We start from the raw sequence: 25,169 nt of genomic DNA, 5'->3' as shown, positions 1-25,169 counted from the left end.
GCTTGTAAATGGGTGTTTTAAAATTAGCTTTCATTGATTCTTACAGTTGACTTACCCTTGTGTGGCTAAATGTCCACAGCCATGCGGTGTCAGCCCATTTCACAAGCACATCGCATGCAGCACTCAGGTCAGCACGGCACTGGAGGGACCAGCACTCTCCAGCCAGCACATGCTCATATCTCTCCCTGCCTTGCACCTGGACCACTTGCTCTGGTAGGCATGAGTCAGAACCAGTGTGACTTGCCAGTCTCACCAGCTGACCCTGCCAGAGTTCCCTATGTGTTTCACTGCTACAGCATGTTATCAAGCCACAGCACCACAAAAGTATTTGGCTGCATTACAAAACATCCCACATGCTTTCTGCCCACCAAACAATTACCCTATGGCTTCTCAGGTGCCTGTTGATTTTCCTTCCACTGCTGACATGGTGCCTGACTATAAAAGCTGGAAAAAAAAACACAACAAAACTTGGTCACAACAGCACTATTAGCCCTGTCCCTGTCCTGAGAAACGTGTTGAATCAAAAAATACAGATGAGCAACTTCAGACAACCAACTCTCACATCCCTTCTCTGGGCCTGCACCAAAACCTTTTTGCAGGCCATCAAGCTCCATGGGCAGCCCCAGCAGCATAGTCCTGTTTCCTTCACCAAGGTGGGAAGGGATGTTTTCTGACAGAGTACCCAGAATTCAGGAAGCCAAGACCCAGAAATGCCCCTAGCCCTGCAAGTAGTTAAATGCTGCAGCACAAAGCTCACCCTCCTCATCCTCCTTTCCCCAACTACCAATGCTTCAAAAACCTCTACAAACCAAATGTCTTCTTGTATGGGCATGAAAGCTTTCCCTACAGCCTCAGCTGCTAGGAAGTACAGGGCTCTGAGCTGACCCAAGAGATTCAGGAGCACTAGAAATGGTGGACAGGGGAGAATAGACCCAAGCAGTGCTGCAGGTCACTGAGACAGTTTCCTCCAGAGCAGCGTGTGCTTCCATAGTTGGTGGCACCATGGCAAATGCCACACCACAACACGAGCCAATACAGGATCACAGCACTGCCAGCAGCTGTACCTCAGAGAAAGCTCACTGGTCTTCTGGATCAGCACAGCCACAGCCAGGGCTGGATAAAATGGTAAAGATGGACAGGTAAGGAAGACTAGTGCTGATGAGTACCAAGTGTGCAGGGGTGAAATATTTCTCATTTTGGCCCCAAACAGACCATTGCTTTATGCAGAGCAGTGTCCGGGACTGCAAAGAGAAGCGCCCAGAGGATCTCATGGTGGACCTGTGACCAGCATCTCCAGACATTAAACTTAAGTAAAGAGAGAAAGGAAAAGATTAGAGGTGTGGGAACTTCTGGAACTAAGAAGAATTTGTTTTTCACTAGATCCAGGAGTCTAAAAGAGGCATGCATTGAGCAAAGAGAGAGGTGGGCTGGGGAACAGTAGAGGATCAGGCAACAGTGCAGTGAGTTCAGCAGAAGAATTTGAGGAAAGCAAAGGGAAAAGTCTGTCTGCAAGTTAAGGCTGAGGGAAGGGTAGGGGAGAGCTTATATCACAGCTCAGTTCTCTGAACTGGAGGGGGAATAGTGAGCACTGCACCAGGTGCTATGCCCAGAGGCAAAACTTCTTTCCCTAATAACATAAGCAGGAGTAACATCACAATTCCTGCCTGCCAACTTCCTCTTGTGTGTTCCAGGGACATCTCTGCAGCGCTTCCCACAGCCACAGAGGTGCAGGAGACTCAGGAGACGAAGCAGAAGGACTTCACATGATAGACCCATGGGAGGTGTCCCCTACTGTAGTGTGACCTGCAGTTAAGCAGCTCCTCAGAGAATTTCAAAGACATTTTGTTTCGTGTGACACTGTGTTTGAAAGTTGTACTTTCAAGAGACAAAAAAATAATCCACTCATGTAAAATATCCAGTTTAAGTGAATCAAAAGTATTAGCAATCACTGAAATGTAATCATCCTTAATCAAAATTGCACCATAAACTCCAAGAAAAACAGTAGGAGCAAAAAACTGTCAGGTTCCTGAACAGCACAGCCCCTTGGAAGGAGGAGCTGTTTTGAGGAGGCACAGGAGCACACCAGAATCACTAAAGTAGCCCATTTATAAATTAAGTTGTTAAAACACATATTGCTGGAAAACATCAGCACTAAAGACATGGAAGCAGAATTTTCTTGGGACTCCCTGATAAGATTTGCTTGCAAGGACAGAAACAGGGAAATAGAAGGTGTGGCTGGACTGCTCCAACAATGACTGATTCACCAGAGAAATCTTTTTTTGAATTAGTGAGATGTCTTAAATGAGTTTTGCCTTAGCAAAGGTATTGAATGCTTGCAAAAGCATTATGATCAAGTCCTGCATTATACTTGTTAGCTTTCACCATGAGGGTGTGTTGATTTTCAACTTCCCAGTAATTTCAGCAAAGCCAGAGCCTTTGGTCTCTGCAGTTTGTGTCCTCTCTCAGAGCAGAGACCTGAAACCTCCTGGCTCCTCTCCCTGGTATTTACATGATGTGTGAACAAAAATACACCCTTCCTCTAGAGTATGGAGTGATCTTTGCTGGGACTAAACAGCTGCTGCTCTGACACCTGCCTGACCTGCAAGCCCAGGACATTTCCAGAGACCTGCTCTGGTCTGCACAGACTTGACCCTCTGAAATCAAAGCTGGCTCACAGCAGGGGTAGATGGCCCAAACAGGAGTCTTTAGCCTGCCAAGGTGGTGCTTTTCTTCAGCCCATTGAGAATCATTCAGAGGGGACAAAATTAACACCACTTTGAAGCTAAAACACTATACAAGCAGTTAATGAACTGAAGAGAGAAATGAGAGGTTGGGTGCTGCAGCAAAACATACAAAACATGGCAGCCATGGAAAGGAAATACTTTTGCTGGTTACCTGGGAAAGTAAAAACAGGCAGGAGTGGGCTCAGCTACACCAATACAGACTAATCCACACACCCACCTCCCCCTCTGTGGGCAGTGAGCTGCAGCCAGGCAGAAGGCCAGGAGGTGTGCAGAAGGGCTTGTGGCTGTAGAAGCACAGCCCCACTGTCACCCTTGGTAAAGCTTTCTGGAAATACACAACACATCCAAAACAGTCCCAAACGCCTCTATCCATGCAGTTCTTCCTGAAATCCCAAAGGATAAAGTATCTCCAGCAGGAAGACTACTTTGCAAGAGAAAATAGGTTTGTGATGGATTTTGCCCCAGACCAAAGAAAAGAGTTTATGTGGAAGGGAGAACATTAAGGACAGAGGTAGGGGAGGCAATATTTTGACTCAAACACAAGTTGCCTGCAACACCACTTATCCTGGTTCTCCTACAGCCACAAAGAGGCAGGCTGCTCCAGACAAGTTGACAGATCCTAACTTAGCCTTCTAAGGAGGCAGGAATTAATTGATCACAAGAGGTATTCCCTTCTCGCCATACACTACATAGGACTTTAAAGAACAAGGTCTGGCTGAGGCACATTTAAGGCATGAAACATTAGAACAAATAAACTCAGTCATGCTTAGAGAACTGTATAACCACCTGTATAACCACCAGCAGTGGCCTTGGAGAAAGAGCTGTCTAGGCTGCAGCAATCCTTCAGGTCCAAAGGCCTGTGCTCCTCCTTCTACCATCCTCTGGACAGCAAAGGTAGAGATACTCCCTGAAGAAGAATCCTGGGCAGTAACTAGGCATTCCCTGTGCATGATATTACTAGAACAAAGAGGAAAGTACTTGCACCAGGAAAGCTGTGTCTGCTGCAACTTACACTTGAAACACATCATTTAAATATCAAATGCCAAAATCTTCCAGGGAATGCAGAAAGTATTTTGCCTTTTTTGACTATGCCAGCCATGCTGGCTAGAGTGTCTCAGAGTCAGATCACTTTCCCTGTAAACATATGGAAGTTCATTAAATTAACAATCATATAGGAAAATCAAGTATTGGAAAACTATCCCTCTTCCAAGGCTTGGCCATTTTGTTCTCTGCTGGGGACATGCTCCTCACTCAAGAACGCTGGTCTTGTGCTGGAGACCACTTCAGACCCGAGCAGAAGCCATTCTGTCCTCTCACAGCAAAGGCAGCAGCATCCTGCACCTCTGGCTACAAAACTCTCCACCCAGGGCTGCAGGTCAATTCTCCATCTCCACCTGAAGGTGGTCAAAACATGGCCCCAAAAACATGCCCCCCACTCAGCCCAGTAATCTCACAGACCGACAGTTTTCAAAAGCCTTTCATGTTTTTGGGTTTTTTTTTAGTTTTTGACTAGATTGTCAGTTAAAAAATAGCTCAGCTAGGCTGAACTGCAGGAGTTATTTCCCCCACACCCATGGGCCAGCCTGTGGTTGCCGGAGGTGGCTCTGGGCTCAGGTGAGCTCCCCACTCTGGGTTCAGAGAGCAGACACACTGCTCAACACATTGTTACTGTTTTTACACTGAACAGACCACAACATAAATCAAAGGCTGCTTAAAGAAAACAAAAATACAATTCTATTAACAAATTATCTTTAATCCATACTGGACTAAGCTGACACCTTTCCTCTGTAAAGGGGGCTGCAAAATTCAATTACTGTTTGTGAAGTGCTTGGATGCCACAGTAACAAGAACCCCAGAGAAGCTCATGAGAAAATTAATAGTTTGGTCTTGGTGAGCAGGGACACAGCAGGATTAACAAAGCAGGATTAACACAGTTAGCTAGTGATCATCTTCCGTCTGTGCACCGCTTCTGGAAGACACAGCCTGTGACGATGAAGACCACACTGTAACACAGATAGACAAGAGGCCTGAAGTAAAATCTAAGGCAATTTTGGTCATGACATTTCCTGACTTCCAAGAAATCAGGAAGTTTACACAGAAGCATTTCAACTTGGCCATGTAGCTTTCCCCCAGCACTCACCAAAATGTCTCCTGCAGCCTCAGGCCCTCTCCTTCTGCAGGATCTCAAAAACACAAGGACAAAGCCAGTTCTTAATGAAGCTGATGGTCCCTTCCCAGAGATCAGCTGTGCTGACCAGTGACTGCCACAGCCACTATGGCCAGCTCTAACTTTCCCTAGGCTGGAAAGGCAGCACATGGCAGAACCTTATGCAAGAGCTGCTTTCTCCTCAGAGGCCCAGCAGCAGCAGGTACCATGCTATTAAATTCCCTTGTGGCCAGGTGACAGCGAAAGAGAGCTAGAATACTTAGATAGCCTTTCATACATGGAACAGACCCTTCTGCCATGCAGCATGTTCCTGCATCATCCCTAGTCCTAGTCTCCACCCATTTATCCTCTGCTCTTAATTTCTATTTTGATTTCATAGCTTCACTTGGTGAGCAGTGGATTATTAGCAGGGCTCCTCAACAGCACACTCACTACAAACATCACTTCCCCCAAAGTTTCAAAACACTCCCCACCCCTCCTCACAATCAAGAGGCAGAGAACTTTCCAGATAAGGCAGCTGTGGGAACTGCGACATTTTTAAATTACTAAGCAGCCTCCTTCCCCAGCCCTCTTCTCAGAAATAGATGAACAACTTGGAGATGACGCTTCCCAAAAGTATTTGGTGAAGAGTTACAGCCCAACCTGGTATGAGGATGAGATTGCACCAGACTGCAGGCAGAGTATTAATGGAAAGTGCCAGCCAGCTGGCCAAGGGGTTATCAGCTCCTTCCAAAGGGCTCTGCACTAAGGGCAGAGCCTCTGCTACCAGCCAGAGTTTCCCAAAGTGGTCACACTTGGTCAGTTGACCTCTAAGCCCCAGCAAATCTCACGGCATGAAGTATACTCACTGTCATTGCCTCTGCCCAGCACAGACTGAAGTGGTGCAGGAGCTCAGAGTGGCTGAAGTAGCTCCCAAGGAAAATGAGAAACTGAACTCCAGGTCACTTTCCTCAGACTCCAGGCAAGGATCAGAGGGTTTATAGCACAGTGGAAGTAATAAAACAAAACCAGGTGGTCTTCCCAGCCAGGTGAGCCATTTTGCTCTAGCAGGAGCCCTCCAGCCGTGGTGTGCCAGGCACAGAGCACACGGGCTGACAAGCTGAAGGTGCTGTGCAGGGCCCCAGCACACTGGAGTGCTGCAGCCACAGCACACACTGCTGGTAACTGCACCCACCACACTCCATCACCTGGGATCCAGCCTCTTTTCAATCTTCTGGCCTGAAAGAGGGGCAAGAGCATCCTGCTGCCATGAACTGTATTAAACCAGGCTATATGCTGCTTTCCAAGCCAGGGAAAACCTCACTGCCCTGAGCTGCTAGCAAGGGAACTGCTTTGGGGCTGTACCATGAAGGAAAGCTACATATTAGGCTCTGCTCTGCAGCAGGGATCACTCCCACCACCTACCTGCTGACTTTTCATCAGGTGCTTACCAGCCTAAGGCACTTCAGGCAAGCTGTTCCCCAGCAGACACCACAACAGAGTACATCATCCCCTCCAGTCTGCTCACAGAGACTCCCAAAAGTAACAGATCACTGGAATCCCAAAGCCTTTGCCAGCTGGCAGTAATGGCTCAAGGAGACCATTCCTCTCTGAAAACACAGTGGCAGTTTTCCTATGTTTGAGTTCATTAAATGCTGCCCGCCCATCACCTCTCAGCACTCACAATTTCTTTGTTGATTACCATACTCCTTACAGGCTCTAGTCCAGAGGGGCTTTTCACAAATTTCAACAGGAATTAAAATTAATTATCCTGCAATGCTCATTCACCCACACTGGAGTACAGACAAGACTTTTCTGTCCCACTCTCCCACCAAGCTCCTCATGCCAGATGGAAGCACAGGAAAAGCTCCAATACACACTGGCTCTTATTTCAGTGTGCTGTTTTCCAAGCCTATGCTTGTTATGAGGTGCCACAGCATCATTAAAGATGGATAAACACACTACCATGTGTTTGTTTCTGGACAGGAATATTTTACCAGCTCTTCGGCTAAAACATCTGAGACTTGTACTCACAGCTTGGCCTGCATAAGCCCTAACAAGATCATTGCCCCTGGGCTTGCCTGCACTGTGTTCTCAAAGCCAAGATACAGCCCTTCCTAAATGTTTTGAAGCAGTGTTTTGCAACCTCTGAAACAACCATTTGAGAGATACTGGCCAAAGTGCCATTTATGTTTGAGCAGCTAGGAGAGAAGCAGTAAGACCCCAACAGCAGTAACCACTGAGGTACTGCTCATACAAATTACTGTGCTAGATACACGGTTTGGGTTAGCACTGTAGGCTAAAGCCTCCTCCTGTCTGGAACTGTCAAGTCCCCGACAGTCAGTTGTAAGTTAAACAGTCATTAAAACTTAATATCCATTTTGCAAACTGAAGCTTGAATGCTTCCCCTGTTGGTGGACTCTCCTCCACTCCAAGGTTCACTAGGAGGAGGATGAGAGTGTGAGAAAAAGAGCTGGAGACTGTGGAAAGGAGGAGGGGACAAATATTGCTTCTAAAGGGAGGCGGGAAGAGAAAAGAAGCAACCTCTGGAACTGATGGGAATGGAAACAGAAATGTGAAAAGCAACTTAGAATTCCAATTATGACTCAGTTTTGACCTAACTCATGGGGTAGGGGGAAGGAGAGAGTGAACAGGAGCAGTCACCACTACAAATCTGAAATAACCCTGCCTCCACACACACTCTGGTGGCAGGCAGCAACAAATCTCCAACAGCTGACAGGTAACAGGGGTCTGTTGCTAAGAATCAGCTCCCAGACCTCCCAGTGCTGATGACTGCAGGAATGTGGGGCTCCTGGAATCGTTAACTGTAAATGCCCAGCTGCAGAGCAACATTTCTCTCCAGTCACACAGTGTGTTGAAGGAAACCCCAAGCCAAGCTGACACAGGAGAGCTCACACAATTGCAGACATATTAAACCAATCTTCTAAAACAAATCCTTAAGCCTTTTGTATTGTACCTCACTGGTTTACTTATTCCTCTTCCGGGGATGTACACTCGAACCCTGAGGTAAGACAATGGCCTGGTCCATGCTGCTTTTGTTGCCAGAACAAAAAAAACCAACCCACCAGCCAGAGCCTGCGCTGTATATTCCAGCTGTGGGAGGCTGATGGACTGATCTCCCTATGGTCAATACAGAGAGGAACGTGACCAGCCGAGTCCTGTCCTGTCTTCTCCTTCAACTGGGAAGAGCAAAGAGCAGGAAGAAGGAGCAAGGCCTACAGGCTTTGAAGTACACATCAATATTAGTCATGGGAAGACAGGTCTACAAACAGTATCACCACATCTCACTTTTCAGAACAGAACATGACAAGGAAGGCACATGCAAGAGAGCTGCGCTAATCCAACACTGAGATAAGATTAAAATCAGCAGCAAATAAAGAGAATATTTATGAGAACTTTATATTTCAGTCAGTCATGTTGTGACATCTGCATTTTGATGCTCAGGCATTAAAGCACAGCCACAAGCACAGTGCTTGCCACTGGAAGGTGGCACATGGGCAGGTCACAGGTAGGATCTGCCCCAAACACCACTACTGCATGTTTGCAACTACATCCCTTAGTCTGACAAGGGATTTGATCTCTCTTCTTTGTGAGTACAAAGGTACTGCAAGGAGGAGGAGACAGCAAGAATTACAACAGTAGGGCAATTAGACATTTTCTCTCAAATTATATGGAAATAAAATGAAACAGGAAGAAAATGGTACCTCTGTCAAGGGTCTTGGTCTTCTTTCTACAACAAATTCTGTGTGGCAGAGCTCACAGTAACTTGTGTTGGAGGAGGATAACCATTTTTCCAGGCAGCTCTTGTGCACGGTGCCCAGTGTTCCTGTGCAGTCACATGGGGAAAGCAGTCCCTCCCCATTTCCACCTTCATGACAGATTCGACAGATGGGACCATCACTAAAGAGGCAGAACAAGAGACAAACAGAATAAAATCACAGTCAGAGCAGGCAGAACAACACAGCCACAGGGTCTGGTCCCACCAAGTCCCAGAAAGACACATGAACAGCAGGCAGTGTGTGGCACAGCAAGCCAGGAGCCTACTGCAGGCAAGAAACCAGTCTCAGGGGACCATGGAGGTGCCCAGGACAATTTAGATCATTTAAAATCTGGAAGACCCGTAACAACAAGAGAAGATGGCGCATCAGCCTGGCCGGCTCAGCTGGCCCCAGAAGCGACTGCAGTGCATGTCCCGCAGTTTCCTGTTCTCCTCACAGTGGGTAGGGGCTAATACTGGACCCAACACCAAGTCTGAAGCACTCAGGCAAATCCAGAAGCCCAAAGCAAAGCCAAATGACCCACACTAGTCACAGTATGCCCCAGCCACCTGCAGCCACTCAAGAGGCTGGCAATCAGGTCACATTTACCAGATCACCTACCCACTCTCAGCCCACCTTGGCTCTGCAGCCTAGGCTGAGCAGGAACTGCACAAGGAACAGCATTATGTCAAGACATAACTGAACTGACCCTGGAAGCTCATCTCTCCAAGAACATAACAAATTTCACAGCAAGCAGGCACCCAGACCAAGGTCTCCAGCATACAATCACTGTACAGTAGCTCTCCAGCATTCCATGGGCACACCCTCCACAAGGAAACAACTGCTCTGCAGTATTCAGCCTTGGTGGCTGCAGAAATGCTTTGGTACTTCAGGAACAACACCTCCTTGGCCACAACTTCCAGCTACAGAATCTCACAGACCCAGAGATACCCACCAAAGAAAGTAACAAACACTTTCAGAGACATTTGAAACCTTCCCTGCAGAAGGCCTGAGCTGCTCATCACACTCAAAACATCCATCTGTTCCCAAGATACTCCTCACACCTTCAGCTGGCACCACTGACTGTGAACAATTAGTGCTACACCTTTCACTAGACCAGCTTGCTCGAAGTCCCAGCCAACCTGGCCTGGAACACTTACAGGGATGGAGCATCCCAGCTGGCATCCCAAGGCACAGGTTTCTTAGCAGCCCTGTGCGACATACGCCAGCCCCATGATGAGGATCCCTGGGAAGCCCTAGATGGCTCTAGACACCAAAGTTCGCTGTTCTCAGTAGTTCAGTTCATCTCTTCAGCATTCATCAATCACTGAGATCATTTAGGAATAAAATGCTGGAGAGCAGAGGCCCAGGGCAGGACTGCCTTCCCTGGACCATGGGAACCAGGCCCTCACTAGTATCTCACTTCCCACCTTCCAAATAGCCGTTTCTTACACACAGTTTTCCTCTTACATCCAAAGCTGTCCAGATTTGGGGGTGTGAGAGAAGGTGAAAAAGGAACATGTTTATTTCAAAGACCCTATTGTAGGTCCTCTCGAAATCCAGGTGAGCAGTATCAGGTATCACGTTTTTCTAGATACTGCTGACAGAACAAAAGCCACACTGAACCCATATCATAGTTCACACTCCACTGCTATTTTGACTTCAAAAAACCCTTCCTGACTGCAGAAGTTTGTGGGATTGCAACACAACAGTCAGAGCAAGCACTTAGCAATCTTCAAAAGCAAGCAGCACCACTTCCATTAGTTTGTACAGAAAGCAAGAGTGAGGCATGGAAGCATAGTTGAAGGAAAAGGAGCACACTGGGGAAAATGGTTAGTGGGACATGAAGGAAAAAGAAGAGCCAGCAAGGAAGTGCATGTCAGCTCACGAAAGAAGAAGCAAGATTCCTCTCTGTGTGCCTCAGGAGATCTCTACCACTTTCAGTTCAATATTTAGCTGGTTTCATCCCAATTGGACTTTTACTCACATTTAGGGCTGTGAAGCAAATTAAACCCAATGTAAACCATTCCCTTCTCTCTGCCAAACATCACTGGTGAACCACTGACCCGTTTTCTCTCCTCCTTTTTCCATGCCTTTTACTGAGGGGACTTCTTCAGGCAAGACAATCCCTGCCAAAGGTGCAACAGGAGTCTGGGGAGGTGGTGGAAATTTCATCCTCAGAAATCCTGGAAACTACATCAGACAAGACTCTGAGCAGGCTTGCTCTAAAAGGAGGCTGGAAGCAGGCATGCTATGGAATTTTGTTCCAATTCAAATTATTTGATGATTCTGTAACATTTATTGACATAAAATGCTGTACCAGAACAGCCTGTACACAGAACCCTAGTGACACAGAGAGCCTCCAGTGCTCAAAGCATCTGCATTTCCTAAGAAAAGCATCTGTAAGATATTTCACCCGTTTTCTTCCTGTTTGAGAAGTTTCATATTTCCAGAGCATTACTATAACCTTGGCTACCAAGAAACAATCCAAAATGAAAAAAATTTGCTGACAGTGTGTGAAAAAAAATTCTTATCAGACTTCATTTTCCTTCCTTCCTTTCCCCCCCCTGGGTGGGGCCACTCCCACATGATACACACTCAGACACAGTTGAAGACACCATATCAGTAATTCAACATTCCAGTGCAGTCACATGCTCCTGGCTATGCTAAGTGCTGGTGACATTGAAGACACGGAAACCCATCACCAAAAGAAACAAACTGGTGTCCATGTAGAAACATAAGGAATCTTCTTGAGGTTTTAAAACCTGTTTCCAGGCAGTTTTCCCACACAATTATTACACCCCCATAAGTTCTAAAGGGTTAAACAACTTCTCACCCAGACTATCTAGTGCCAGAGGGCAAGCCCAGTTACTTTCACATATTTATTGACCTGCTCCAGGTTTGCTGGATGCAGCAATTATGTTCACCCCTATTCTCATCCAGCTTCCCTGCATCCCATGCCTGCAATCACTGCTTTCATGTCACATAAATGTTTGACCAAACTCATTGAAATAAAATAACAGCTGTTCTGAAAGGATTTCTAAACACAAAATGTGACAGCTCTCAATAGCTGGACTGAACAACGCCACAAAATGTCCTCTGCTCTGGAAACTGCTCAAAATAAATGACAAGAAATCACACCAGGAGGAGTCTGAGCCAGTGAATCTGTCACGTGTCCCCTCTAGCAATAGCTGGATGCTGTAGTTCCTGCAACACAAACACCCTCCCCTCCCTGCGGCTGGAGATCAATACCACGCCTTTACTCCATAGACATTCCTGGAACAAGGGCTGTGCTCCCCCTTCCAGCCCTTCAAATGTCTCCATGAACAGCACACTGCCCTGCAAGCATGGGCCCACCTTCACTGCTGTCCCCCAAGGCTGTGACAGCAGCTGCAGCCCTGGGGCTTCCATGAACATGCCAGCCCCTGGCCACCAGCGCACAGGACAGCGGGAGCCCAGCAGGGCACAGGCCTGGGCGTGGCCAGCTCATGAGGACTCACACTCAGTATTAGAGCCCTGGCAAACTCCTTCACAAAACAAGTCTCTAATGTCTCCCCGTACCCCTGAGCTACCAAAACAGGGGAAGAGCCCAGCTGCAGCTCCAAGCCCCGTCCCTGCAGCAGCCTCACCTCTGGGCGCCCAGCGCCTTGATCACTGTGGAGAGGAGCCGCCCGTCCTTGGCGGTGACCTGTGTGATGTACTGCGGGCGGCCGATGTCCGAGTCCTCCACCGACTTGGAGAGGGCAGCACTTCCCGGACAGTCGCAGAGGGAGCCAGGGAGGTGGCAGCAGTCGCCTGTCGTCATGGCAGCTCTGGGCCCCTCTGTCCTGGGCCCGGCACCTGGGAGACCTGCAGGAACAGCACCACAGTCAGAACCCAGAACCCTGGAGTGCCCAACCCCTCACGATCCTCCAGCCCCACTCGCACTAGCAGCGCCCCCGGCTCCCAACATACACACGTTTTTTGAGTCTTCTGTCCCCTTTAACAGGCTTTGTGAGGCTACCTTACCATAAAATAAAGGCTCCAAGTGTTCTACTTACATAAGTTACCATCAAAATTGCAAATTTGCCTTTTCCAGAGAGAATTCCTGGTAACCACCCTTTAACCTAATGAAGCCTTTCAAACTGAATGTGCTGTCACAGAGATGGAGAAGACAACCAGAAGCCCCATGGGCCTGTGCTGTTCTGGCTAGAGCCATCCTGAAAACTTATATTTATACTCTCCACAAATACAGCAAAGTTTCACCTGAACAGAGCACCTCAACTACTTTATGTGGCTGAATTCAGGAGGCCCTTCTCAGCCGCCTTCAGGAGCTTTCCGAGCACTTGAAAAACCAAGTCCAAAAGGCTCCCCCATCCCATCTTTGATCTTTTTTCTCTTTATTTCATTAAAGAAATGCACACGCTCCCATTTCTATATCCACTGTAGTACATCCCAACAGTGAATGGGTGGATATGAACCTCCCAAAACCACCAGAAATCCTCCCTGTGAAGGGCAGCAGTCTAGCCTGCCTCCTTTCCCTTTCAACTGTCCAGACCAGTCATGACTTTTACAAGAGCCACTTGCAAACAGCAAAGCGCACCAGCACTTTTTCAACATTTATCCAGCAAAGAGAAGGCACAGAACAGAAAATGCAAGAAATGGAGAGAAGAGGCAGAGAAAAGTCCAACACGGCAAAACAGGGGTGGCTTTAATAAGCCACATGTGGACGGGAGAGCTCTCTGCCTTTGAGGTAAGGCAGCAGCTCACCCAAGCTGCCAGAAACAGCCACGTTCCTCCCTGGCAGGAGGATGATCTTCTCATCCCCAAAATCAGGTATGCCCTGCAAATTTAGAAAAATCCTGGTTTTGCCAATCGCCTTTAGCCTGGTCCCTGAGAGGCAGCTGTGCATAAATAAAGAGCTGAGGTTACAGTGAGTCACACTGAACACAATCCTACAACACTGTACTGCTGGTAAAACCAAAATCCCTGTGTCTGTAAACAGGACTGCCTTATGTAAGGCCCTCACAGTAATCCCTGTGTGCCAGCACTGCTGGGATCAGAGCTGGAATGCTGCCTCATCCTGGTGGCTGGACTTCAAGATGAAATAAATCCATAAAAGAAGTTCAAATGAAAGCAATGAAAAGGAAAAAGGGGGAGGAATAAAAGGAAATAAAATAACCATGATCCCAAATAAGATCTATGAAAACAATTAGGTTTGTTAAATTTTGGGGGAATGGGGAGAATCTGCAATCTTTGCCTCCTGGAGGAAGAAGCAGGCAAACAAACCCTCACCATCCCATCCAAGGAAAGGCTTTTTTGTTTTGAGAGCTCTGAGCACAACAGGAGTCAAACATTCCCATGAAACTGCAGTTCTGACAGGTTCAACTAAGTCAAAATCTAACTAAAATAACTAAAGAAAATAAGGGCTTGATCCTGGTTGGAGGCTTGGGCACACGACAGACCAAAAAAGCCAAAAAGCCAGTACAAGACCATGATCCTTGAAGCCCTGAAAACATTAATTTGGGTAAACACAAGTGCTTTTTCATGTCTTGGAAATTAAGCAATTCACACAACCAAGGGCTTCATCAGTCACGATAGCTTCCTTCATGTACGTGCATTCAAGAGGGAGAGAGCCCTTCACTGGTGTCTCAGAACTGGATGCCAACTTTGGTAGCATCCCCTCACTTTACAGAACAGTTTCTAATTTCTAATATAAGACTTTCTAATCTCTTTTTTTAAGATGCTCTTGATAACTATTCGTAATCCTTCCTTTGCATCTGAGCAGGAATAAGCTTGAGCTTGTGGGCAGATCAATCCTCTTCAAAACAATCATGAATCTTTTCATCAACTTAAAAATTAACTTCATAGACTCAGCCTCTCTCTCCACCTGTCAAAGAACACGAGCTACCTTTCTTATTTCTCCTCCTCAAAAAAAAAAAGGCTACAAACTCTCCAAATTCAAGGAGCAAAAGTAAGATGATAAATGCTATTTGAATTATTTAAGTTGGCTATTCTGCAAGTTAAGGAGTTATTTAAAATTAACAACCTCTTACTGAAACAAGCATGAGAAGTTACATGCTTTCAATAAAAAGGTCAGTTCCATTTGTTCAGCCAAAATGTTGTTTATTTTAAGGTCCAGAAGAAAAAGTCCATTCTGTATACTGGAATAAAACTGACTATGTCTTGGGAGTATTTATACTGAGGTGCTTTGCTTTCCACATCTGACAGACACAGACAGCCCCTTGGCCTTGCCCGAGGGTCCTGCTCAGGCTGGAAGGGAATGGCCAGGTTTCTGTTACGAGTTATTTGACGTTTCCTTGTCAGGGTTCAGCCCAGGGTGGAACCTGAAGTCACTGCTTTAATATCTGACTCATGCCATTCAGCAAGTATGAAGAAAAGCAGCAAGATTTTCATGGCTAGTAAAAAAGTAAGTGAAATCCAAAGACAACATCTGCAGTGCACTCGATTCCCAGTCCATACCCAGTGGAACATGAACCATAGTGTACAGCCAAGTCATTCCCTTTCCTGATCCCTGAAGGATCAGCTCATCAACACACAGCCTTCTCTCACAATTGTCAACAGCTCATCCAACCCAAACCCAGTGTTCACAGAATCATTCAGGTTGGAAACAGCCTTGGAATCATCTAGTCTAACTGCTCCCCCAGCACTGTCAAGTCAAATAACTCATGTCCCCAAGTGCCACACAGCTTTTAAATCCCTGCAGGGATGGTGACTCCACTGCTGCCCTGGTACCTGACCACCCATTCCATGAAGGAATTTTTTTCAACCTAAACCTCCCCAGTACAACTTGAGGTTGTTTCCTCTCTTCCTGTCACTCGATACCTGGGAGAAGTGACTGACCCCCATCTGTCTGAACTCTCAGGGAGTTTTAGTGAGCAAGAAGGTCCCCCTCAAACCTTTTTTGAACACCCAGGACCCTCAGCCACTCATCATCAGATCTGTGTTCCAGCTCCTTCCCCTGCTCCATTTACAGCAGAAACATCAAAATCCCAGGATGAGAAACAAGACCTAAACAGCTGGTTTGAACCACTGTTTGGCTGACAACTGTTGTTGAAGCATTGTTTTTTTTCTAAGCACCTGTGTTTCCTGAGACCATTCCTTGGGGATACATTTCTGGTCCACATTTTTAAAAAAAGTCTCATAGACACTAGGTTTATTATCAACATCCCCTCTGCTGCCACAGCTAGACATGAGCAAATAAACCCAAAGTCTCTTCTCACCAATATTTTGCATCCTCAGCTTCTGAGCAGATCCAGAACATAAAGGGCTGAGTTTGTAGATAATTATTCCAACTGAAAAAAACTCAAATCCTGATTGTGGAAAGCTGTCTCAGAAGAGCAAATTCTACACTAGAATTCCAAAACTCAAACACATGCAGCAAAATGAGCCAGTTCCTCTAAAAGCAGTTCATGCTCTGTCACTGCTCCAAGGCAGAGACCAGGGTGCTGGTGCAGGATCCTGCTCCATGGCTTAAGTGAAACATTAAGTATCTGCAAGTATTGGTCAGTCCTCACACACTACAATGAGATATGTACTCCAGTTTCTATCATCCAAAGGGAAATGAGACAGGCAAAACTCCCTCAAAAGACTGCAGAGATCAGGTTGGACGAGTGCTCTCCACACAGGAGACATGCACAGCAGAAGTAAGCAGAAGTCAAGAAGCTAAAGGGTCCCCCAGATCTGCTCTCCATATTTAGACTTTGAAGATGGACAGAACGGTTATTTCTCCCTGACAGGGAAACCACAGCATGCCAGATGAACACCTGGGAAAACAGTCAAGATGAGAAAGACAACAGGAAAGGCTTCAGCCAAATGATGGCAGTAATGGGGACTGTCAGGTGCAGGTCATGGCTCTGCCATGCTGCTGTCCACTAATGAATATCCCAACCAGTCTAAAACCTTGGAGCAATCCTGCAGCTTTGACAGGATCCAGAGCAAACTGGAACTAGAACCAGCTCCACCTGCTTTGGGTGCAGCGTGTACGCACCAGCTCCTGAACAGACTGGCTTCCCTGGGACATCTTCACCAAAAAAATACTCAACACATGAGGCTGCCATCGGCCGAGTCTGTTCCTCTCACTGAGCAACTCATTTCCCTGATTACTGTAACTGAGACCTGGCACCTCACCCATGGTGTCACCAGAAATAACCAAGTTGTGTAGCCAACATAACCCATCCATCTGTACACAAGGACTTTTTGTATTTTTAGCAGGTAACCCACTCACTGATGGCAGATCAGAGCTCTGACCCCTGCTCACATGAGCTGATGTTTGAGCCAGGGTGCAAGGCTTCCCAGCCTGCTTTCCAAAGCCCTTTTAGCCACTTTGGACACACAGACTCAGAGTTTTCTAATCATATGATCCTGCAAATGTCACCAGTGAACTGAAGGTTTTCAGCTGCTAAAGGGCATTTCCAAACATCAGCGCTTTCCTTTTCACTACTAAAACTAAATTTCCCAAATCCTGGGCTCTACAACTGAACATCTGAACATCTCTCTCCATCTCAAGAGAGACCATACAAAGAATTTGTTGCTGCACACATCTAAGCACCTGCTGCCACACACCCCATCTCATACAGCTGATTCACAACTTCCATGGCCCAGGTTCAAACACAGGTGTGCAGCACATCCTCCAGCACCACTTCTGCCTCACTGGTCTATCTGCAGCCGTGTACTCTGGGTTACTGGTAGAGTACCCCCTTTTCTACATCTGGCCTCTAGACCCTCACACCCAAGTGATCACACGCTTCAGACACTGCCACAGAAATACACATAGATGGGATGCAAGGAGTGGCCTGAAGTGCTCCCTGCTGCTGTTAGAAGGTTGTATAAGTGAATTAATCTAAAGAGAAAAAAATATCAAAGCCAAAAACAAAAAACAAAAAAAAAAAAAAACCAAACCAAAAACAAAAACAAAAAAACCAACCCAAAACCAAAACAAAAACCCACCCCCAAGAACCAGTCCCAAACTGTGTAGGGCTTTGTTTTCAGTTTTGTTTCTTTAAATGTACTTTCTGCTGAGGGTTGAAAACCACAGTATTATTTTATTCTTTGTTAGGAATACATGATTTTATACATCAACTGACTCCTCAAAGTTACCCTGCAGGCTGGCTATGTAACACCTTAAAAGTACCCAAAAAGCCAGCACAGGATCTGCCCACAACTGAGCCATCAGCAATTCTTCCCATCGCTCAGGGCCGGGGAAGAAATCTCATTAGTCCTATGCTCAGAAGTCACCTGAACGCAACGGCCCTAAAGTCAGGGTGCAAGGATCTCTGTTCAGTGAGAAAAGTGATACAGCATTTTATGATCAAAATAAGATCTGATGCCATGCAACAGCTTCTAAAACATTTTAAAATGTGGTAAATAATACATGGGAAAGCATTTCACTCTCCAGGAGCTTCTCTATTTCCTGCCCCACCTGCAACATTTGGTTGGCAGTTGCAACTAAAGGAGATGCTGTAATAACTCCAGCCATAATTTGTTCTTCAGAGGATGCCAGTGGAGCAATGCTGTGATCAGAGCCAGGGGCAGCCCTGACCCTGGGCTCAAAACAAACCCAAAAAACAAGGGAAAAAAATAAGCAAGACACAACATTCTGGGAGACTGTGAATCTTCTGATAAAGCTTCACACCAGGAAACTCCTCCTACACCTTTAACAGCAAAAGCTTTGGGCTGACTCCAGAGACTCACCTGACTCATTCCTGGGGCTGAGTTTAAAAACATATGCTCCAAGTTTAACCCTGTAACACCCAGGAGGAGGTCAGAAGCTTAGAGGACACAGTCTTTCTGAACTCTTGTGTTTGTCACATTTGTACATGACCACAGCCAGACTTGGCTGGGCTGCTTCTCCACTATTCCAAACACAGCTCAGCAGCTGTCAGTGGTAACTCAAGGTTTCACTCCTGGCTGCTGCTGCAGACAAACAATCGTAACCTCAATAAACCAAGAAACTACTTAGATATATTCTAGAAGATCTCCGAAGTCTTGATTATTTAGATTATGGCAAATGGGTTTGCAGACACAGATGAAGATACAATCTTCCACTTCCATTTTTTTCAAGAAGACACATTACCGGGATCTGACTTCTATTCCCATTGGTAGAAAAATACTGCAGCAAGCCTTGGTGATCAATAATTGCTGTTTTCCAAAGTCAACATCCACACACATCCCTCCTCTTCAAAACTTCAGCATATTGGATCAACATCTGCAGTAATTTCGCTTCATCTCCATGTCTTGAAGCAATGGAAAATTATTGGCTGGCAAAGATGAAGCTCCTATGGCACAGCTCCTGTGGAGCTTGGTGGAAGTCCCAGCAGGTAAGAACCCTAACTTTTAAACAAGGCCAAAGGCATGGGTCTCATGTGGACACAGAAGAACTGGGACACAGCAGGGCTCCCTGGATTTCAGGGTACCTATCATGTTGTTCACTCACTGTGTTTCAAACAAGCTTTCTTCATTGCCTAATAGTTACTCAATATTCAAAAATATGCAAAAGGTTCAAGCTTAAATGTTGAGAAAAAAAATCAGTACAAAAAGAAGAAGCCTAAAGGATGATTTTTTTTCTCACTGTGCTTGGGAACAATTAGGCTGTATGTTACAGCTGGAATCCCAAAATTAACAAAGTTATCTCAGATCTTTCAAGACTTGCTATCTGCCACAAGGCCATATGAAAGGAAAGTTTACTGCACTTTAATTACCAACATCTGGAAAAACGAATTGCAACATTAGAACAAAATTCTTTGCAGAGGGTGTTGCCAATCAAAATTCAGTCATTTTAATAACAAGTTTCATATGGGAACAACCAAAAACCAGCTGGGGCACGAGGAACACCTGCAACTCCTCTGAGGACTCAAAAGACATCGGCTTTTAGAGGCGAAAAGCAGCACAACTCACTATATAATGCAACTACACAGTCTCTGCACTCACCTCCCTCTGCATTTTATCACTTTTTCCAGGGAAGGAAAGATGCATTAGAAAGACTTGAAACTGAAACCATGAACCAGGGTGAAAAAAAATGTATTATCATGCCTACAAAACAATTCTGGCAGAGTGCTACCCATCACTGGGGACAACAGCCAGCCCACCAGACACAAGCACAGCCCTGTCCTGCTGAAGGGACCAGAGCTGTGTGGCCTCTCACACCTCTCTGTACCCACACGCTTTACAAAACACCAGCAGCAGACACTTCTGCTTCCCAGCTCTATTTCTTCAGTGAGATCCTCTTTAAACAGAGCCTCTGCAGTAAGGTCAAAGCTCAAATACTCCCCAGTCGTTCACAGTCACTTGCCAGGCAGTTGCAGTTTGTTCAGAACAAATGGATTTTCCAGCTGTGTGCAATACCTCAGGAAACAGAATTTTAGTGTGGCAGTAACACATGCACCAGATCAAGACAGCAGCACCCACACACCACGGACTGGGGAGGATGCAACACATTATTTTGGAATGCAACACAGGTTGGGAAGCTCAGGTCAGAAAGAACCTGCACTCTCTCCAGTGTTTTCCTTCTTGGTTTATAAAGCATCATTTACACTGCTATACAAGTAACAATGCTCTGCTTGGAGATGAAGTGGAGATGGAACAAACCACTAACACAGCTCGCAGCAGTCCTGCTTGCCCTGACTGCTCAGAGCAGTGCAGCCGGTGCGCAACCGCTGCATGAAACTAGGCAGCACACTCAGCTCCCAGGAGACATTTGATCTGGAATTTAACTTGACTATTTATATTTTTCAACCCAGCTGTATCACAAATCTCTTCAGGACATTCAGCTTTCAAGGAGTTTTCCAGCAAAGGCACCACCAAAGGCAGCCTGTGACTGACCACCCTGCTCTGCCAGAGCAGACACCAACTGAGAGCATCCCCATGGTCAGCCAGCGAGAAGGACTCAGTGACCCCAGCCAACTACACCAGTGTCTCCCTTCTGCCCACTCCTTACTGCTACAGATTCCCTCCTCAATCCTCAAGTGAAACTTCACAACTGGTATCTGTGCTGCAAAACTCTCAGTTCAATTTGTAATGTTTTGCTTAGGCTTCATTTCTAGTTCTTCTGAACACAGGCCTTGTCTGATTTGTCTGCAGGGAAGTACAAGAAAAAACTGGGAGGAAATAAATTGAAAACAGTCTAGAATTGAAGTTTACCTTTCCCCTCCCACCACTCTCAAATCTACCCCCAAAAAGCTTTCAGCTGAAACAGGACTAAAGCTTGCAAAGCTTCAAACAAAGAAATCCCTGTTCAAGCCAAGACTGCACGAGCTTGGTGCATTCTCCTTTTTGCAGAAAAGTGCTTTAGAAAATAGTTTGATTTGTTTGTACTTTTATTTCCTGAGCCAGTGCTGCTCCTTGTCCCTTGTTCCCTCTTTTTAGGAATTGGATGAGAATGTTTCCTTCAGTCAATCAGTAATTTCATAACTGATTAGAATTTCAACAGCACTTACAGTACTTCAGTCCTTGATGTTAACCCCACATAATCATCTCAGGTTCTACCAGGAATTGTTAAGTTTAGTTAGAATTGCTACATACAATCTGGAATAAAACTTACAGATGCCTATTATTTGAAATGGGGGCAAATGATAAGATTCCAAATGGTAACACTTAGTTCTAGAGAGGCCTGGGGCAGGAAAGGTATGGGTAGGAAGAGCTGCAGGTCAGTACAGCTCCTGTTGGGCTGCTCCCTTAACTGGAGGATGCACAGGTTTCAGTCCCTGCCTCAGGACATGCCAGCAGTCCCTGCTTTCAGGATTTTGTCATTCTGCACTTTACCTTCAGTGCTTAGGGCTCTCACAGGCTGCAACTGCACAGTGGGAGAGGCACATTCCACCCCCAGGAAAGGTGCACAAGACCCTAAGACACATTGTAGTAACTTCCCTGCTTTCACCCAGCAACATTAGCAGCCAAGAGCTCTCCCAAACCAGCTCCAGTGGGAAACTCCCTCTCCCAGCTGAGCTGCATTGCTGCTGCAATGAGCTACAGCTGACCTGGTCTACTTACAACAAAGATGGCACAAAGACACAGATTCCAGGGAACACCTGCTACAGTTGGAGCCGTAGAGAGAACAGCTGGACGACTGGACAGGTGGAGATCCTGCTGTTTATGTGCGTGACATGTACTGTGCTGATAAGCCATGCTTGATAAGCCTCAGCACAGATTAATGCGTCATTTTACCACCAGAGAAAGCTAATGCAGAGACTTCAAGATCACTTGCCTACCCTGGTTTGGTGCTGTTCTCATTTCCTTCACAGAAAAGAGTCCCAGGGCTTACTTCTCCTCATAGCTTGTGTGCCCAGGTGTCACTCACTTAGACATGCCCAGAGTGTTTCCAAGGGGACAAGAGTCAGTAACCGAGACCATTTCTCTATTGTGAGAAAGGCTGGAGCTAAAAGCAGGCAGAAGCAAAAGTTAACCAGGGTAAATTAGACTGGGAGGGAGAATAGACACAACAGCTCAAACTTCAGTCTGGAGGGAGAAAAAAAACAGTTTGTAAACAAAAACTCGGAAATCTCCAACTATCCAAAGCTGAGTCAAAGTGGAGAAAAAATAAACTCATCCTGTAGTTTATAGTTCACAATGCTATATTCCTCCATTCATTTTCTACGAAAAGCTTCTGTGTTCTTAGTGTGAAAAACCAAGATATTGCAAACAATAGCGAAAAAGTCCCCAAATGTCCATTTTGCTTTGTGCCTCTACCTGCAGAACTACTACAAAATTATATCCTGAGGACTTGCAACAGTCCCTCAGAGTCACAGAGTCTCAGAGTCCATACCCAGCCTCAGCTTGCCATGGATGCATTTTGACTTCATTTTGGTCATGCTGTTTCAAGAAAACACTGCTTACTTCCTCCCAGGGAAACATCGTGTCCTGCACTTGCTTGATCGGGCCAGCATCAGTCACTTAGAAGAGGAAAGGCCCTCTCCCAGCATCCATGAAGGCAAGAACTCTGTCGGAAGCTGCTCACAGTCAGTACATTGTAGCTCTGTTCATTTGCACAGCCCCCTTGGCGTCCAGCACAGGGTGACCTCACTCTGCAGCCTCTGTGCAATCCACAGCAGAAAAGAGCAAACACATCCAAAACAAGGAACATTAGTTCCAATACCATTTTCTTTTTCCACTTAAGCAGTGGTGCTCCTCAGCTAATTACACACAGACACCCCCAGCTTTACAGCTGGTATAGAGTGTTCATGAACTACACATTAGGCTCACACTTGGTCACCCCCTGGTCAGCTCCTGGCAAAGTTTACACATCTTGACTGATGCAGGCTGCCTGCAATGCTCCCCAGTGCATGCTTGGGGGTAGTTAGACCTTCTGTCCTCAACCAGAATTATGAAATTCACTGTCATGGTGCATGTGACAAAGGGATTTTAGAGTCTCAGCTCCCTTCCCTTTGAACCTCTGTTTCTGAAGGGTGACACACCATCACAGCTCCAAATACATCAGAAAAACCAGGGCACTTCCAGCCTCCAAACACTCCCTGCTTAATTCTTTGAAGATGCAGAAAAGTATTCAAGCACTTTAGCCTTGGAAAGCCAAGACTAACATCCAGCTGTTCTAAGCTCTATACTGCGTATGTGTGAGTGGCAGCCAAGCAGGGTTTTATGTCCCCATGAGCAGGGTGACAAAGGGGACCGGCCACAGCCAATGCAGCTGTTCAACCACAGTGACATCACAGGCATTCTCAACAAGAACCTGGAAAAAGGTCAAGAAAGCGCTAGAAACTGCATCAGAAGGGAAAGATACAGAGATAAATGCTTGTCGGAAAGAGAGTGGAGGAAGAGAATGAGAGTGCCAAGGAAAATGAAGGGCTGGTAATTGAGAGGGTTAAGAGAGGAACAGAAACAGTCCCTTAGGGATAAGCAAAGAAAGGGTATAGGGTGGGATGAGAATCACATCCCCACTGATGGGTCTTCATCACACACGTCAGGGCAGGGACAAAACAATGAACATAAACAAGCAGGATAAAAAGCCAGAGCTGCTTTGGATAACCCAGACACTTACAGTTCACCATCACCATCCCCAACATGAGCAACACTCCACCTGCCTGCCTGCAAAATTCGAGCTCTGCACAGCTTCCTCCAAGAGGACAACAGCCTGAACTCCCCTTGGTCCAGCAGCACCAAGCAGTGCAGATGTATCACCCCATGCCTTGGTGGCACCATTTCTGAGGGCACTACATGCAAGCAACTGCGCACTCCAGAAGCCTCCAAGGTCACTGCTCAGCGTTTTGGTTTGTCATCTTGGTCCCCCCACCAGATCTAGAACACGTAACAAGAGCAAGTGCATGAGACTGCAACAAAAACACCTCCCATGTCACAATCACCGTCCTGTACATGAGCCATAGGCTTGTCCCTTGGATAAATCCCACAAACTAGCGGTTCTGGCTTGTCACAGACAGTTGGCTCAAGAAACCGAAGTTTAAATGAGACAGAAAATTAAAGACTGCCAATTTATGAAAAGTCCATCACAAACTCTAAGCTTACACCATGGAGGAAAGCAGCTGCTGCTCCAGCCCAGGACTGCAGCAACCTCTTCAGCTGTGGCTGTGACACCGAGCTCATTCTCTTGGGAAACGTCTGCACAAGGCAGTGTGTTCGTGTGTGCTCAGGAGACAAAACAGGAATCAGAACGCTCCCAAACACGTGAAAAAACAGGAACGGGAGCCCACGGGCAAAGGAAACTTTTCCTAATAACTGCTTATACCCAGGGAAGACTAATGTAATGAGCAAACGCCGCTTCTCAAACCTCTGGCTCTTCTGTCCCTGGTGATATTTGTACGCGACATCCCCGTTGCTCCCGGGGAATGATGCCAGCCCAGCCCAGCCCGGCCCAGCCCAGCCCAGCCCAGCCCGGCCCGGCCCAGCCGGGAAGGGCCGTGGTTCAGTCGCGGGGGCCCCGCACAGCGAACACAGCGCAGCCCGTAACGGCGGCAGCGTCTCGCACGGGGCCCGTGCGGGCAGCAGGGTCGGCGGCAGCCGCTCCGCGGGAGAGGGCCCGAGACCTGCAGCGCGGCTCCGGCTCCCGAGCACGAGCAGCGCCGCACACCGGGGACACCCCTCGGCGGGGACACCGGGAGGGCTGTCAAGGCTCCCGGGCCCCCGGCCCACCCGCCTCGGCCCGGCGTGGCCGGGACGCCGCTCCCGCCGCGCAGCCCCGCGCCGGGGCTGTGCCCGGGCCGGCGGGCGCGGAGCGGGACGCGGGGCCGCCCCGGCCGCCCCCCTCGTCCGGTACCTGCGCTCCCGGCGCCCGCGGCCCCTCAGCGCGGCGCGCGCCGCCCCAGCGCCGGCTGCGGCGGCCGCCGGGCCCCGCCCCCCAGCGCCCGCCCGCCAATCCCCGCCCGTGCCGCGCTGACGCAGCTCTCGAGCGCCCAATGGACTGCGGGCAACCCGACGGCGTCGCAACGCGACCCCGCTGGCAACAGCCGGCGGCCAATAGCGGCTCCGCGACCAAGCCCCGCCCCCTCCCACAGCCCCGGGCCCCGCCCCTCACCCCCAGCTCCGCCCCCCGCGCAG

The 25,169-nt window shown here is 47.3% G+C and overlaps 1 protein-coding gene across 5 annotated transcripts in view; it reads right to left on the bottom strand.

Moving 5' to 3' along the window:
* Positions 1-24,975, bottom strand: part of MARCHF2 (membrane associated ring-CH-type finger 2) — a 31,717-nt gene extending 6,742 nt beyond the window's left edge. The window contains exons 1-4 of one of the 5 annotated variants that reach the window (XM_058858791.1): positions 24,403-24,512; positions 12,299-12,518; positions 8,616-8,811; positions 5,760-6,129 (exon numbers count right to left, since the gene is read on the bottom strand). In XM_058858791.1, coding sequence (XP_058714774.1) covers positions 5,803-6,129; positions 8,616-8,811; positions 12,299-12,518; positions 24,403-24,442 — 783 coding nt within the window. In that variant the 5' untranslated portion in view covers positions 24,443-24,512 and the 3' untranslated portion in view covers positions 5,760-5,802. Of the gene's footprint in view, positions 1-5,759; positions 6,130-8,615; positions 8,812-12,298; positions 12,519-21,656; positions 21,802-24,140; positions 24,379-24,402; positions 24,513-24,888 lie in introns of those variants that run through there. The other 4 variants (XM_058858794.1, XM_058858790.1, XM_058858795.1 and 1 more) reach the window with 4 other exon arrangements.
* Positions 24,976-25,169: the final 194 nt, after the last annotated feature.

This window comes from Poecile atricapillus, chromosome 28, assembly GCF_030490865.1.
Source record: "Poecile atricapillus isolate bPoeAtr1 chromosome 28, bPoeAtr1.hap1, whole genome shotgun sequence".
Classification (NCBI taxonomy): Eukaryota; Metazoa; Chordata; class Aves; order Passeriformes; family Paridae; genus Poecile; species Poecile atricapillus.
This window is presented reverse-complemented; position numbering and strand designations above follow the sequence as displayed.